General features: G+C 60.2%; 1 protein-coding gene across 2 annotated transcripts; it reads right to left on the bottom strand.

Annotated features, from left to right (window-relative positions):
• Window positions 1-6,294: 6,294 nt before the first annotated feature.
• On the bottom strand, window positions 6,295-12,747 carry FCN2 (ficolin 2). 2 transcript variants are annotated; one of them, XM_057722632.1, is made up of 8 exons: window positions 12,595-12,747; window positions 12,135-12,248; window positions 10,573-10,626; window positions 9,826-9,858; window positions 9,268-9,395; window positions 8,640-8,769; window positions 7,707-7,841; window positions 6,295-7,153 (listed from the first exon to the last, which is right to left on the bottom strand). In XM_057722632.1, the coding sequence occupies exons 1-8, from the start codon at window positions 12,686-12,688 to the stop codon at window positions 6,906-6,908; spliced, it is 936 nt and encodes a 311-aa protein (XP_057578615.1). In that variant the 5' UTR covers window positions 12,689-12,747; the 3' UTR covers window positions 6,295-6,905. The 2 variants fall into 2 exon arrangements, with proteins under 2 accessions (XP_057578615.1, XP_057578616.1); XM_057722633.1 differs by lacking the exon at window positions 9,826-9,858.
• Between the last annotated feature and the right edge of the window lie 2,686 nt (window positions 12,748-15,433).

The following is a 15,433-nucleotide window of genomic DNA, read 5'->3' as shown; positions in this document are numbered from 1 at the left end:
TCTGTCTCTGGCCCGGGGGTGATGGTTCTTGCTCTGTGGGAAAGCGCGGACCAGAGCAGCCGTGCCTCACCCCCAGCTCCGAGATCTGATGATTTCTATTTCAACCCCATTAAAATTTAGGACACCTCTCTTGCAGGCACAGGATCCTGGGAGGGCCGTGTTCACTCCCTTGGGACAGATGGACATTTCCAGATGGTGCTGGTCTGCTGGCTTCCTGGCTGGGACTCGTGCCACATATTGGGGTGGGCGGGTGGGGCTTGCAGCCTCCTGCAAAGCTCCAGGAAGCCAATAATTGGCCGCCCCCCACCCGTATGGCTGATGAGTCAGCGTGACAATGACAAGAAAGTCGAGTAGCTCCGGGGGGCAGAAGAAACGGACAGGAAGCTGATGGGAGGCAAAATTGGCTCAAAGCCCAGAGTGGGATTCAGGACGAGGACGAGATTTCAGGTTCCCCCCTCCCACACCCTGTCCCTCGCCTAGGCCGCCTCTTTGTAAAGGTAAGTGACAACTGACTACTTCAGATACAACGTCACATATCAGGGCCGTGACGCACTGCCAGCGAGTCCTGGTCATACAGGGCGTGGGGGGGCGGGTCGGCCCTGCAGTGACGCAGACCCCGCCCCTCCCCGGAGTCCGCTGCTCTCTCCTGAGTCACGTCTCGCGGTGCACTTCTTGCTGCTTCACCTCCACTCCTCCCTGTATCTATCTTCTTAGGGAGGCTTGCTCAGAGCTTCCAGACTTGGGCAGAAAGCATCTTCTTCCCAAGGCTGAGTCACTCTATTCCCCCCAAAATATTTCACTGCTCTTTGGAACTCAAGGGCTTTCCAAAAGTTCCACCTCTTACTGTTTGGAGTTTAGAGCTTTTCAGGTATTTTCCAACTTGATAAGACCTCAAATTCCCAGCCACTTTACTTTTTCCTGCTTTCAAATGGCTCGGTTCTTCCCTAAGCTCTTCTTTTCTTGCAACGCCTCCGCACACAGGCGATACAGAGAACACACAACACTGAAGTTCTGGATTTGCAGAATCTTTCCTTGGAGACCCAGAGGATGCTGCATGGAACTGCCTTCCAAGTTTTCAGAAGCAGCGCTTGTATTGAACAAAACTTTTCGCCTTCCACCCCACGTGCTGGCGGTCAGGCCAGTGCCAGGGACTGACACGTGGCTGCAGCCACACTACTCTTCTGATGTGACTTGTGTTCGAGACTTCTGGTTGACAGCAGCTGTCACCAGAGGAGGCCCTCACCCTGCAGTGCAGGGCACACCAGGTGGGCCCAGGGCCTTGGGCTTCTGGACCAGCAGACGGCCCGGGGGGTCTCGGGGGTTGGTCCGGCAGGACGCTGCACCACGCCCATCCGTCAGCAATGTGCCTGTAGTTATAAAGGTGGAATTCCAGCCAGGCCGGGCAGGCAGCAAGGAGGCAATGGAACCCTGACTCCTGCACGGACTCGGAGCTTCAGGCTGGGCCTGGACGCCCCTTGCGTGTCACCCGCCGCCTGGGTCTTTACTTTATGATGTTTGCAGGATGCCCCCTCTAGACCCGGAGCTTCTTCAGAGGGAAGACGGCCCCCCTGCCTGCCTAAGAGGGCTCTGCGGCCAGCAGAAGCCCCCGAAGGATGGCGAGGTGGGGGCTTGGTTTTGTCTTCCTTCATTAAGCAATTAGAGCCGTTCTAGTGAAGAAGAGAGAAGGCCTTCCCTGGCCTTGAGGAAAGGGGCTCCAGGTTTGGGGGGTTTCCTCTGTTGCTGGTGACCAGGCCGCGGTTTTGATGGCCACTGTGCCTGCTCTCAGGGTGACAACCGTCCTGGTTTGTCCAGCTCTGAGGGGTTTCCCAGGATGTGGGATGTTTGGTGCTAAAACCGGGAAGACCCAGGGTGACCAGGACAAGGAGGTCCCCTCGCTCTTCCTGATCGGAGGCGGCAGGGAGGGGACAGAAGCCGCAGGGCACACTGGGCGCAGGGGAGGGAGGGACGGGAGACGGCCTGGGCGCCCCAGGGGTCCAGGGCAGCCACTTTCCTCCAGGGCGGGCTCTTGCTCCGTGGCGCGCCGTCCTCTTCTCCCCACTTTCAACCATTGATAGAAAGCCATTCCCAGCTCTTCAGTCCCATCCTCTGTGACGCCAGCTCCTTGGCTGCTTTAAAGTGCAAAACTCGGACCCTGGGGCACAGGTGTGGACCAATGTGTGCAGAGAGGAGAGTGGTTCTCTCCTCCCTGGTTCTAGACTCTATGCCTTCATCAATGCAGCCCCAACAGCATCCCATTTGTATGAGCCGTACCGTGTCCCATCTGGACCCAGCTGAGCCTGAAGTCGACCAGATGGCCCCTTCCAAGTGCTTTCCTTGTAAATGGTTCTTAAAGGGTGGGATGGTTGGAAAAGCTTGTAACCTCAGGGTGAAGGAAAGGTGAAGGGCCATGAGGCCAGTGCGTTCTGGAGGCCGGGGCAAGAGCGTCAGGCTGGTTCCAGGGTCTGGGGCCAGTCCCAGCTCCCAAAGTTCAGCTTTATTGGAGGGAGGGGGTGATGTCCCTCAGGCCAGGAGAGAGAGGGGGGAAGCCAGTTCTCCCTAGTGTATTCTGACGGCGACCAAGGCAGACAGCCTGGCTTCAGCTCTGACCCCTCAGAGCACACGCTGGGCAAGTGGGAGCTGCAGGCGATAGAAGGACAGAGGCTTTGCCAGGGCCCTGCCCCCCCGAGGGCGCCGCCCTCCTGTCCCGGGTCTGGTTCGCGTGCACAGCAGAGCGGGGCCCCCAGGGACACAGGTCCCGATACCCTCGACGGGGCAGCCACGGCCCGGCCCAGCTGCCGAGGGGCGGGGGCAGGGAGAGAAGCTGTGGGTGGCTCCGTGGGGGGTTACAACAGCCACCAGCCAGTGGGCTCCTCCCCCCAGATTGTGAAAAAGCCATCAGAAACGGAGGCCTGGTGCAGGCGGGCGGCAGGTGGCCAGGCCGTGGGGGGTGGCCCTGGACGCAGGAGCTAGGCTGCTGGAAGGAAGTCACGGCCAGAAGGGAAGGACAGGTGATGCCCACGGTCACTGACCCCTCGGTCCGTCCCAGACCCCACGTTTCCCACTTATTATCCTCACTCCACAGGGTCCTCAGACCCACTCTGTTATCCTGAGTCACATGACAAACAAGATGCAGAGAGGTCAAGTGACTGGCCCAAGGTCACACCGCCTGGACCTGGCAGAACCCAGGGAGGGAGTCCAGGTCTGTGTGGACACAAAGCCCTTGCCCTTCACCAGGTGAAACAGAAAGGTACCTGTTCTTGAGGTGGACCAGCTCTATTCACCTTGGGAGTCCTGAACCCCAGAGCCCACAGACAGTATTGGGTGGCCAACATGTATTGGCTCTGTAAACCCGTGTTGACAGCTGGCCAGGGCAGGGAACCCAAGGTTCCGGGCAGGCATCAGGGTCAAGGCCAGGGAGCCTGCAGAGCCTCGAGCTTGGCCCCCAGCCTGGCCCGGACTGGAGGGGAACCTGGGTGGGGGGGAGGCCTCAGCCCCCGTTGAGCCACTGCGTGCGGGGATGGGAGGTTCCCGGCGGTTCCACCCACAGGCCGCCCCTGCTGGGCGGGAGACGGGGCCTTCCTCCCTCGGGGAGAGCGTAAGGGAGACACGACCAGAAGTCAGCCTGGAGTCTGGGGGGTATTGTCAAGGGACGGAGAAGGAAGGGGAGGGGACAGGGTGTGTGACATCACGGGGAATGAAAATCCAGGGCAGGGGGTGCGTCCTGTCCCCAGGAGATGCTCTCACTCCCGGTGGGGGGGGTGTCTCTTGGAGATGGAGGCCAGCCTCGCTCACCCGCATCTGGACCGTCCCCCCGCCCCCTATAGCCGGGACTTCTGGGTGGGCTGTCAGGACCCTCCCGATACATGGTGTCTCGGGGAGCTCATTTCTCTACGAGTCGTCAGGGGTCGCTGCCACCAAAGCAAGCCCTGCCCAGGCTGGACCTGTGCCCTCCCCGACCACAGAGGTCACAGCCACAGTGAGGAATCTGAGGCCTGTGCACAGGACCCCCCCACCCCCGCCACATACACCCCAGGCCTCTGCCTCCCCTTCCCCCAGCACAGACCCTGAGCCCTTGGAGGAGCAGGAGGGAAGGGCGGGGCCCGTAGCGGGACGAGGACAGCCCAGCCCAGGGGACATGCCTGGCTTGGGCCTAGGCTCCAAGCTGGCCCGAAACCCCTGCTTCTAAGGGGCAGCCTGTGGCCGCGAGGCAGCTCTGGTGGCCTGGAGGGGCCAGCTCTCACAGCGGGGCCAGAGGAAGCAGGGCTACACGCTTCCTTCCTCAGGGCCGCCCAGAGCCAGCTGGTCCTATGGTGGCCTGCGCAGCCGAGCCCGTCAGGTGCCCACCAGCCGGTTACACCTTCCCCCCGCCCCGCAGGTAGAGGCACGCACAGGTATGCAAGGCGGGTGCACGTATGTGCAGGTGAATTATGACGGGAGGTGAGTTTCCCAAGCCCCCTTGCTCTCCCAAATCCCTTTGACCTCATTTTCATAAGTACTTAAAAAAAAAGTCTTATCAAGTCCCGAAAGCAAAAGAGAATTTATAAACAAATTACAGCAAGGCTCAAATTAAATATTTATAAAAACTGGGTTTTTTTTTTTTTAAACTCTTAGCCCATCTCTCAACTAGGCAGATTTTAAACATAACACTTCAAAAAACTTTCTGGCTTGCCAAGTGAAGCATGTTTCTGTATCTAATAGCTTTATTTTTGCCTTCCACAATAATGACAGGGCACGTAAGAAACTAAGTTTTTTCTCAAGAGGAATTTCTCAAGATTTAATTTCATGACATTAATTATAGTTTCAAAATTAGGACGTCCGGAAAGGAGGGTCCTTCCCAGGAGAATCTTGGTTCTAGGACTGAAAGGCTGAGACACAGGGTCAAATTCCCAGTCCTCCCTTTTCCAGCTTAGCCAATGGGCACTTCTCCGCTGCTGAAGGCTTAGTGCCTGTGAAACAGTGATGCTCTGGGCAAGTCAGGGTGGAGAGCACATAGGAGAGTCCCCGACACCAGATCACAATCCTGACTGTGGTGTAGGTGAGGTCTGTGCTGCCCTAGAAGATGGGGCGTCAACGCCCGGGGCTGGCATATGAAGAGTTGCGTTATGTGTTCCCTGGCAAAGAGACTGCACCCCTCCAGGAACTGTCATCCTGCCAAGACGTTAAGGAACCAGGTCTTCAAGAAAAGAAAGATGATCGGGTATAATTTTATAGCAGCAGAGCCCTGGGTTTAGTATCAAACCGTTGCATTTTACAGTTCAACAGTTTCTGTCCTGGAACCATCGGGGCCCCTGGGTGAATGGATGTGGCCCCACCCTCAGGCCCAGCAGGAAGGAAGGGCCACGCCCTCTCTCCTGAAGCCCCCCCCGGCCCACCCCTCTCTGTCCGGCACTGGGGCACTGGCTCTCTCAGGCCTCCGGGCCAGCATGAGGGGCAGGAGCGGGATGGATTCCAGGAACGGTGGCTCCTCGTTCTCAGGACACGGCGCCTCCAGGCAGATGAGACAACTGCAGGCCCTCTCCCAGAAAAATCCCAGACATGCCATGTTCTCTGTGGTTTTGTGTGGTTCTTAGACCAGCAAGGGCCCATCTAAGGGACCCTTGGGGAGCAAGGAAGGTAGTAACACCTTGGACCTTTCCAGATTCTCTCCGAGCAGGTGAGGCTGCCAGAACAGACATAAGCGGCTGATGGGGACCCAAAGAGTCAGGCAAGGGTTAGGGACAAGCCAGCGCCAGGACAGGCTGGCCACCTGAGGATGTGTGTGGGGGGCAGACAGCAGGGGGAGAGAGCTGGAACCCTCCTCAGCAGACACAAGTTCACAAGCTGAGAGCACCTGCATCTCTCAGAGACGGCTGCCTGGAAAAGCGGCGTCTCCCCGCCTGCGGGTCTGTGCTGGCTCAGCTGAAATCAGACTTTCCCCCTCTCCTGGACCCCTCCCATCAGCCACGCTGCCTCCTATTCCATTTCCTTCTGTACTGGTGGTGAGGGATTCCCAGGCCACCGTCACCCTTTATGGGTGATGGGCACCCAGGAGTCTGGGCAGCGTGGATTAGTGGGGACAGCTGAGGCCAGGAGTCTGGGACTGCACAAGCCACTTCACCTCGGAGCCCGGGGTCAGAGGACACTTTCTTTTTCTTTCTTTCTTTTTTTTTTTAAGAACTTTTATTGAGATATAATTGACATACAGTAAATTGCATATATTTAAATTGTACAAGTTGATATATTTTTTTCTTATTAGCAATATATACATGGCAACCCAATCTCCCAGTTCATCCCACCCCACCCCCCACCCCGCTTTCCCCGCTGGTGCAGAGGACATTTTCTAAAAGGGCTGAGGGTAAATACGTTAGCACGTGCGGTCCCGTGGCTCAGCCTCCAGCCCTCTACTCAGCCTGAGCTTGAAAACTGCCTGGAGGCAGACCGCACCCTGGGCCGGCAGGGAGGCGGGGAGACTTGACTGGCCTTCGGCCCCTCATGGGGGCCCCCCCGCTCTGCAATTCAGGTCTCAGACCATCAGAAGTACCTTCGGCCCAAAGGGCACCTGCAGAGTGAGGTCGCGTGCACAGATGGACAGACAGGGGCACAGGACCGGTGATCAGAGCATGGAAGGGACAAAGGTGCATCTGCTGTCGGATAAGCAGGTGTCTTTATTGGTAATATGTGTGTCTGGAGAGATCTGGAGTCGCGTTTTCCCTTATCCTCGCGAGAAGGACAGAAGGGTTAGAACTCAGTGGAGGCACAGGGTGAGACGCTCCTGCCCAGGGGACATGTTGCTGCTGTTCTGCTCCCGTGAGGACAGGGACGCGCAGCCCGCGTCCCCTCCCTGGGGAGGGCTCTGGACCGGCTGCCCCTGCCGCAGTGTGTGCAGAGGGAGCGACGCCCGGAGGCCCTGGCCGGCCGGCCCCGCCCTAGGTGGTACGCACCTTCATCTCTGACACCTTGTAGCTGTAGTGGTACCCTTCCCCCGACTTCCAGTTGATGCCGCTTGCAAAGCTCTCGTGGTGCCCCCCGAGGTAGCGACCGTTCAGGTTCGACTCTTGACAGCTGTTGTACCACCAGGCCCCCTGGCACTGCACCGCACAGTTCGCAGTATTTTTGTCGTTGTCTCGGTCTTTGGTGGAGAAGGCTTGGTTGCTGTGGGACGTCAGGGAATCACCTGCTCGGAAGGGAAAGCAGCTCAATTGGTGCACAGGGCTAGGAAGTCCCGGACACTGGTCCAGGTCAGAGCTGCCAAGTCCGGGTGTGCATGTCGTGCACTGCACAATTCCAAGGGGTTTCACCTCCATGAGCCCAGGGAACATCCCTCTGCTGAGGCAGTGGCCTTGGTTTCCCCTCATCTAGTCTGTTCTTGCCAGCTAACAGGCATCGTCTCACTTAGGGGGGAGAATTCTTTCATGCCTCAGGGGAGAATTCCAGTAACTGAGCCTTCAGGGAAATGGGCTAAATCATCATCCTTCCCCATTTTTCATCAGTAATGGTAGTTAATAATGCCACGGCTTGTTGGACTTTGTCATGGGTCATGCTGGCCTTGTGGGTACACTTAGGTGTGCATAGTTATTACCTTACTGTGTGGACGAAGAACCTGGTGAGGTTAAGTCCCCACCAACATCACACAGAAGAGGCAGAGCGAGGACCTCAGCAGGTTCTCTCTGCTCCCCAAACCCCGAGCTGAAGCCCAGGCCACTGCTGGGCCCCGTGCGGACCCTCACCGGCAGTGCCCTCGACAAAGGATCCCAGGACCAGCTTGTACTTCTCTTTCTCTCCCGCCATCTTGAATGACCGGTACTTGGCAAACTGGCGGTTGCCCTCAAAGTCCACGAGGTCTACCCGGAGCTCGCTGGTTCCTGTCGGAAGAAGGCGTTTAGGTCCCAGCAGAAGGGACCCTCTGCCTCCAGGCATGAGAGGTAGAAATTTGGGTTTAGGGGGTGTCTGAACTTGGCATCCAAGGCAAGTTTCCGCAAGTTCCCATAGAAAGCCCTTGGTTATATGAGGGCTGGAAGAAATGTACTTCCCACGGGTCCTTTGGCCACACCCGATATTCCTTCACTTGTATTCATCGGATGGACACATTACTCTCCCTCCAAAGTGGACATTGTCCTGCGCTGGGATGTGAAGCGGGGAGGAGATCTGGGCAGTTTTGTGGCCTCTCCAGGACCAATCACAAGCTGATGATGGGGCAGGTAAGCCAGAGGCTCCAGGTGCTACCCTCACTCCAGATCCACAAGGAGTTGCTGTGCTCGGGGTTGACCTAGGGATGCGGTGAGAGTCAGGTCCCTCTTCCCTGAGCTGCTGCTTCAGGGAAGGAGACCTCGCGGGATGTGGAATTACGGCTGGGACGGGGTCCAAACCCCAATGGTCCATGTCCCTCCTGACTCGGGTTTTAAGATGCTGATGGATCATGGCCAGATCAAGCCTTCAGCCCAAGGTCCTAACTCTCTCTGACCCTAACGTTCTGACAGACTAAGGCAGGGCGTGCATGGGACACAGTGATAACCCTTCCTGCTGTCAGGAGTGACCACCCCTGAGGCGAGGAGTGGGGTCTTCTGTTCCACATGATCCAGGGCTAAGGTCAGGGGCACGCGGATTTCAGGCCCCACCACCACAGAGACACCCCCCACCGCCCGCCCCCGCCGTGGCCCTACCCTGGGAGGTCAGGGCGTGGATGTTGTCATTTCCCAGCCAGAACTCTCCCAGCTGATGGCCGAAGCCCTGCTTGTACGCCGCCCAGTCCCGGTAGAAGTCCACGGAGCCGTCCATCCTTCGCTGGAAAACCTGCACACGAGGGGGAGGGCGGGGGAGATGGGGGCCCTACCGCCGACTCCCCCCGGGCCACCCCAGCCACACGTGGGAGCAGCGTTCGTAGTTCACAGGCCCAGGACCAGAACACGCCCACGTGGGTCTCATCAAAGACCTCAGGGACACTCAGGGCGGCACCCCCATGTGACCAAGGAGGAAATGGAGGCTCAGAGAGGGTGGGCGACAAACCCAAGCCACACAGCTGGAGACGAGTGGGCACTTCCGGGACTGAGGCCACAGCCCGGAGCCACGGGACTCCTTCCCACACGTGTTCCCCCCGCCCCCGCCACCCCCCCGCAACCGACATTTCCGATTCTCCCGACCTCAGTGAAAGGACGGGGTCAGCCTGAGCCTGGGGGGGTAGACAGTGTCACAAAGGCCACTAAAGAGTGATCTCCCAGCAGACGAGCCTCCCAGGCACGCCCGCCCCTGCCCAGGGACCATAGCCATCTCAGGGACCACGCCCCCACTCACGGTCCAGCCCCCACCGTCCACGTCCATGTCACACAGCACGGTCAGGGGCCGGCAGTCGGGCAGGTAGATGGTGTGCCAGCCACTCAGAAAGTGCCCCCTGGTGAGCAGCTCTTTACAGGTCTGAGGTCCTGGGGAGGGCAGGTGGGGAATGGACACCAGGCCAGGAGCCCTGGGCAGGACAGGGGGAGAGGGAGCGGAAGGAGGGAGAAGCAGGGATACCTGCCCAGGGGGGAGGGGGCTCTGAGGCCTGGGACAGAGATGCAGCCCCCAAGACCCCCCAGCTGTGACGGCCAGGCCCTGTCTAGCTGGCCATCCCCACCTCCCAGGGCTGCCCCCACCTAGTCTCCGGGCACCTGGCCTCCTCCGGGAATATACTCCAGTTATCCAGGCAATAGCTGCCCTCCACCTGGGTAACTGGGGAGTAAGACATGTGCAGAGAGTGTCCTGTCCGTGGGTGTGGGGACACGAGGCTGTGCTGCCGGCCTTGTGGTCCACCTCCCCCCAGCCCTGGGGGAGCAGGTCCAGGCTGAGGTCAGGGGTCGGCGTGGGCGTAGTCACCTGTGGCACATGTCGGGAGCTGCCCCGGCTCTCCTGTTGTGGGGAGAGAGGACACACGACCCACGTCGGGAAATAGAGCCCCGTCCCCTCAGCCCCACTGGCCCGAGAACGCAGCACAGAGAATGGAAGGCACCATCCAGCTCTTTCCAGGACCCGCAGCGTCCAGGGTCCAGCCCTGGGGAGCGCTGGTTCCCAGTCTCCACTTCACTAGGCTGGCCCGGCCCCCACACGTGCGGCCTGGGGGCTGGCGGCCGGCACTGTCGCCCGGGGCACTGGCTGGGCCACCGCACCGGCCTCCTGGCCTGGGCCTCCTGGCTCACGGCGGCGGAGCGTCAGCTCTTTGGGAGGTGGGGGTGCGGCCGAGGCTCAGGGCTCTGGGCACCCCACGTGCCTGCTCCGGGGCTCACACGGCTTTCACGTGCCCGGGGCTCCACAGAGGGGGCGGCAGGGGGCACTCGGAGGCCTGGGAGTCTTCCCTGGGGTACGAGAGGCTGCTCGGGACCCCGGACCCCGGACCCTGGACCCTGGACCCGGGACCCAGTGCACACGCTGTCTCAAGGCTCTTTGCAAACAGGAAATAGGACAGGTGCCTCTCTGCCCTCTGCCTCCCTCCCTCTCTCTGTCTCTCTCCCATCTCTCTCCAACGCCTCCCTCCCTGTCTCTCTCTCGCTGTCTCATCTCTCACGTCCCTGTAGACAGACCCCGGCATCCTGCTCAGGGGTCCTAGCTCTTCAGCGCCTTTGTTACCTTTGGGCCCGGCCGGCCCTGCCTTCCCAGGGGCTCCGGGGGAACCTCGTTCTCCTGTAAATTCCAAAGAGACATCACTGAGAGAAAGGCAGCCCGAAGAATTCCCCTGGAGTGTCTCTGCCCTAAGCAGTAAAGCCCTGATGCTCCCCCCCACCCCAGCTGGGGTGTCCTGAGGACCGCTGCCCTGGGACTCAGCCCGATGGTGCCCGCAGGGACAAAGCACCCGCAGCCACCCGGTGCAGACCGGCCAGCATGCCCGGCTCGGGCCCCAGGGTCCCACCGGCGTGCCGTCCCCCGGCGAGCTCTGTGTAGCAGCCCAGGTCCACGCCGCCCTCCCAGAGCTCGGCCACCTGGCTGGGGGCTTGGGACCAGGATTCTGTCCTCGGAGACCCTGTGACACAGGAGCCTCTGGCCCATGGGTTCCGGGAGGGCGGAGGGCCCTGCGCTGTGCTCAGCCCTGGATGCAGGGGAGGTGGGGCTCAATCAAGTGTCCCTGCGGGGAGGCTCTGACTCCACCTCCAGAGAGGAGGGTCAGGAGCCTGAGGCCCCCAGGTCTGCAGGATCAGTGCTAGCAGGGCGCTCGGACCACCCCGGGCCCTTCCCCCTCCACCCGAGTGGCGATGGGAGGGTCAGGAGAGGCGGCCCCGGACTCAGCCAAGGCCGCAGGACCTCCTGCCGACGGGCTCACCTCCCCAGGGGGTGTGGGGGTGTGGGGTCGTGGGGTCGTGGGGGGGGGCAGAGGGGTGGGGCTGATTCAGCTGGGGGCGGACGAACCACACCCACTGGTGGGCAGCTGCCCCGGAACGGCTCCTCCTCCTCCCGGGTCCCCCCAGCAGAAACTCCCCCCGGAGCCCACCGTGGTGAGGGCACGCAGCCCTCCCACCCCCAGGACCTGGAGGGGCGCCCTCGGCCCCTGAGCTGCACGCCTCTCAGGACGTGTGAGGCGGGGGCCTCGCCGCTCACCCTGCCTCCAGAGCCGCACCCCCACCAGGCCCGTGGAGGGGCCACTCACACCCAGGCCGGGGGCACGCAGCCCTCGCGCTGGGTGCTCCCCTGCCCTTCATACCAGGCTCGGGGCCCAAAACCCCACCAGGGGGCCCAGCACGCAGGTGGGAGAGGCGTGGCGTGTCCGGGGTCCTCACAGAGGGTCGAGGCCCCGCTCCCCCCTCCCCGGGGCTGCCGGACGGCTCTGAGCCCCAGTTTTCTCCTGCGAGGTACAGACAGAAAAAGCTGTGGCCCCCACTTTCAGGTGAGGATACCGAGGTACGGAAGGCTTAGAACTCTTGCCGATGGCCACCTAAAGGCAGTGCTGGATCAAGGACCAGGGAGCGGACGTTCTCGGAAAATTACCCAAATGTGAGCTCGTAGAAGAGCCGAGACCAGCCCCCTCCTCGGGGAATGACAGACCCCGCTGGGCCTCGGGGGTCACCCCAGACGCCAGCTCGCAGCAGGACCTGACCCAGGCTCCCGACCGGACACCCGCGGGGGGCACTGCCCCCTCGGGGTCTAATGTGAGAAGAGCAGGTGCTCAGGGACCCCCACCCTCGACGCGGAGCACGTACCCTTCAGTCCATTGGCGCCGGCCTCTCCCTTGGGCCCTGGGGTTCCGGGCAGCCCCGGGCAGCCTCGGAGGATGGAGAGCTTGTCGGAGCCCTCCAGACCCAGCACCTTCACCTCTGCAGGGAGACACAGAGGGCCGTCAGGGCGCTGTCCTGGGCCCGAGAGCTGGCAACAGGCCCCACAAGCCAACGGGATCTGCCCTGCAACGACCTCAGCGTGGGCCCTTGGCTGTGGCCAGTGCCACCGCCTCGGCTGGAGGGCCCGCCTGGCAGTGAGGTGTTCAAAAACGTCCAGTCTCCTCTTTGGCAAAGTGATGACTGCAACTCGCTGTGGTGAGGAATATGGAGATGATATTCCAGAAGGGCTGGGCATGGGGCCAGCACTGTTAGCGGTCAGCGCACGGGGGCTGCGGCTCGCAGACCCGACCGCTGTCAGGTCCTACTCACCTGGTGTCTGACTCACCTGGACAGGTGTCCTGGGCGGAGGCCACGGTGCACAGGAGGGCGATGGCCAGGACGGCGGGCCCCCTGGCCACGGCCGTGCCACGGTGCTCCATTGTTCTGCTCCTTGCTGGTGAAGGAGCCCCTCGGCTTTTATAGGGCTGTGGCCACCCACTCTCACCTCTGGCCCTGTGTCCCCTCCCTCTGGGGTCGGCCCCCTCCTCCCCTGGCTGGTAGGTTCACTGGCAGTGGGCGTAGCCCCGGCTGGTTCTCTTCCAGGGCCCACATCCTCCTCACCGAGCACCTGACATCTGTGCTTCCTGTGGCCGGGCCCCGTTTCCCCTTGGCAGGGACACTTTCCTCCGGCCACCAGGCCCCCAAGGCCCTGTGTGGGGAAGGGCCTGTCCCCCCCACCCCCGCCTCCCCCAGCTCTCCCCAAGCCACACCTGAGGCCTTCTCAGGGGGCTGGATTTGAGGCATTCATTTACATTTTAAGGGCTTCAAGTCTACAGAGATTTAGAAATTTCCCCTGGGGGTCTAGGGTGGTTCGAGGGCAGGGGCGAGGAGGGCAGGATGTGTGCGGTGGAAATTTGCCCGGCCTGGGTGTGCAGTTGGCTTCTGACTGCAGTGGACGTGCAGCGGGAGAGGAGCAGGGGTGGCCCTGGGACTTTGACAAAGAGGCTAGACGTGCACCAGAGGGCAGCAGCTCCAGCCTGGGCGGCGGCGTGGAGGTGGAGCAGATTGGGGGGCGGGGGAGGGGGGAGGGCACTAAATTGCTCTGGGGGCAGGGGGAGGGGCATTTGACACCCGCTCCAGGACACCTCTTAGGGAAGCGCCAGATCCCCAGGCCATCTTTCACCTGGACTCCCCTTAGAGACGGAAACGGCAGGTCTGTGCACCCAGCCCCACCCCAACAGCCTCTGTCCAGGTGGGGTGTTGGGATCGTGACCCCAAGTCAGACAAACTCACGTGAGTATCAAGGGCCCATCAGAGACCGTTTCCATGTCCATGGGCACGTGGCCTGGGTCTATGATCGCTGCTCTGCAGGGGAGGAAACGTAGCGTTCCCCCCGCCCTCTGTGTTCTCAGCAGAGACCCCCGTAATGCAAGACGGAGTAAGGAGAGGAAAGTACAGAGGAGGTTCTCAACACATCTGCTCTGTCCACGTGGGAGACACCCCGGGCAATGAGTAATTCCCCGAGGCGGCTTAGAATTCAGGACAAGATACCATCTCAGTAGGGGAAGGAGAGGTGGGCAGGCGTCCTAGAGGAGTGGAAATGGTTTTAGGGACGGCCTGGGCCTCACAGGGGAGGCGGAGGTAGGCTAGTTGGTGACAGTTGTCCGAGTGTGGTGTCCACCTCTGGTCTCCTCTCCTGTAATCAAGGGTCAGTCTTCCTGGTTGATGAAATCCCCCGGGGAGGGGCTCACAACTGAGTTTCTTGTGGAGGCTGTGTCTTTAGGCAGAGAGAGGGAGTTCAGAGAAGGCTCCCCTGTATTTGCTGGTTTCAAGCGCCCACAGCTCATATGGTGGAGGGGTGGGGCGTGTTCTGCTGCCGAGATGCGAACTTCTCTAGAGCAGGAGACACGAGACCCCATCCACCGTGGGGCGGACTCGGCCGGGAGAGGGACTCCTCTCTGTCATGTTCTGTTCTGCAGACAGAACGCACGCGAGAGAGACCCCACTGAGCTGAGGCTGGAGTGAAGCCCCTTGGCACCTGCGCTCTGTGGGTGAGGGCTGCCCTCCTCGCCGGGGCTGTGCTTCTCACAGAGTGTAGATGGGGCGAGAGGCCGACACGCACAATGTTATTATTTTGGCCTAAAGAAACTGATGTCCATTTGGAATCTGGAGCGCTGGCCTTATTTAGGAGAATCTGGCCTGTTAGAGTAACAACCTCATATTCCAGTCGAAAACGTGACCTTGATTAACGGAGCGAGCGAGCGAGCTTAGGTGGAAATCGTGCTGTGCTTCTCGTTTACAGTCGAGACCCCTGAATTTATCACGTTCGTATGTTCGCATTAGTAGCTTTCTAAAACTTGGCTTCTACTCAGAAGGTTTGGTTAAAGGCAGGCAACTGAGATGTGAAATCACGAATGTGAATATACTCATTTTGAAAATGCAATTAAAACGTTGAAAGCTGTTAACTGAGTCAGTGAGTGGAACAAGAATCACTCACAGGCCCTCTAAGTGAAGTAATTCAAATGTGCCTGTTATATATAGAATAAGGTTTGTAAGTCCAACTTAAACGCTTAAGGAATCACTGGACTTTTGAAGTTCTAATTTTAATAAACTGAACACATTGCACTTGAATTAATTTAAAAAGACAGTAGCATACTGAGTAACTTCCTCTGTGCCAGGAAGGAAACAAAATTTAGCTGCGAAGCACCAAAGAGGAGAGAAAGACCCACACGGCAAGGGTCAGGCCCTGCTCAGCTGCAGTGCCTTTGAGGGCATCTCGCGTTAGGACTGGAAAACTGAGGCACAGAGAAGGAAGGATGCTGCCTGGGCGCCACACAGCCTGCTCGTGATGAGCTAGGATTAGAACTCTGTGCCCGAGAGGTCCATGGGATGCTCATGGCCCTCCCCGTCCCTCCCTCCCCTCCTCCTCCCCCAGCGTGACTCCCCCACACCAGCTCCCGGCACACATCTCCGTCCCCACCGTGAGGGGTTGAGAAGCCAGTGCTCGGGCTCCTGGTCCAGGGCACCTTTCCCTGCTCATCTTCAACGGCCCCTTCACAGGAATTAGACATTCCCAACATCCCTGCGAGGTTCCCCGCTGGAGCGGAAAGTCTGCTCCCACAGCAACGGAACGATCCATCCAGGGCGACGTTGAAAAATGACAGTCCTCTCGTCGGCTGGCTTGC

Source organism: Hippopotamus amphibius, chromosome 2 (genome assembly GCF_030028045.1).
Source record: "Hippopotamus amphibius kiboko isolate mHipAmp2 chromosome 2, mHipAmp2.hap2, whole genome shotgun sequence".
Taxonomy (NCBI): domain Eukaryota; kingdom Metazoa; phylum Chordata; class Mammalia; order Artiodactyla; family Hippopotamidae; genus Hippopotamus; species Hippopotamus amphibius.
The sequence above is the reverse complement of the archived record's forward strand: the minus strand, read 5'-3'. Positions and strand labels throughout refer to the sequence as shown.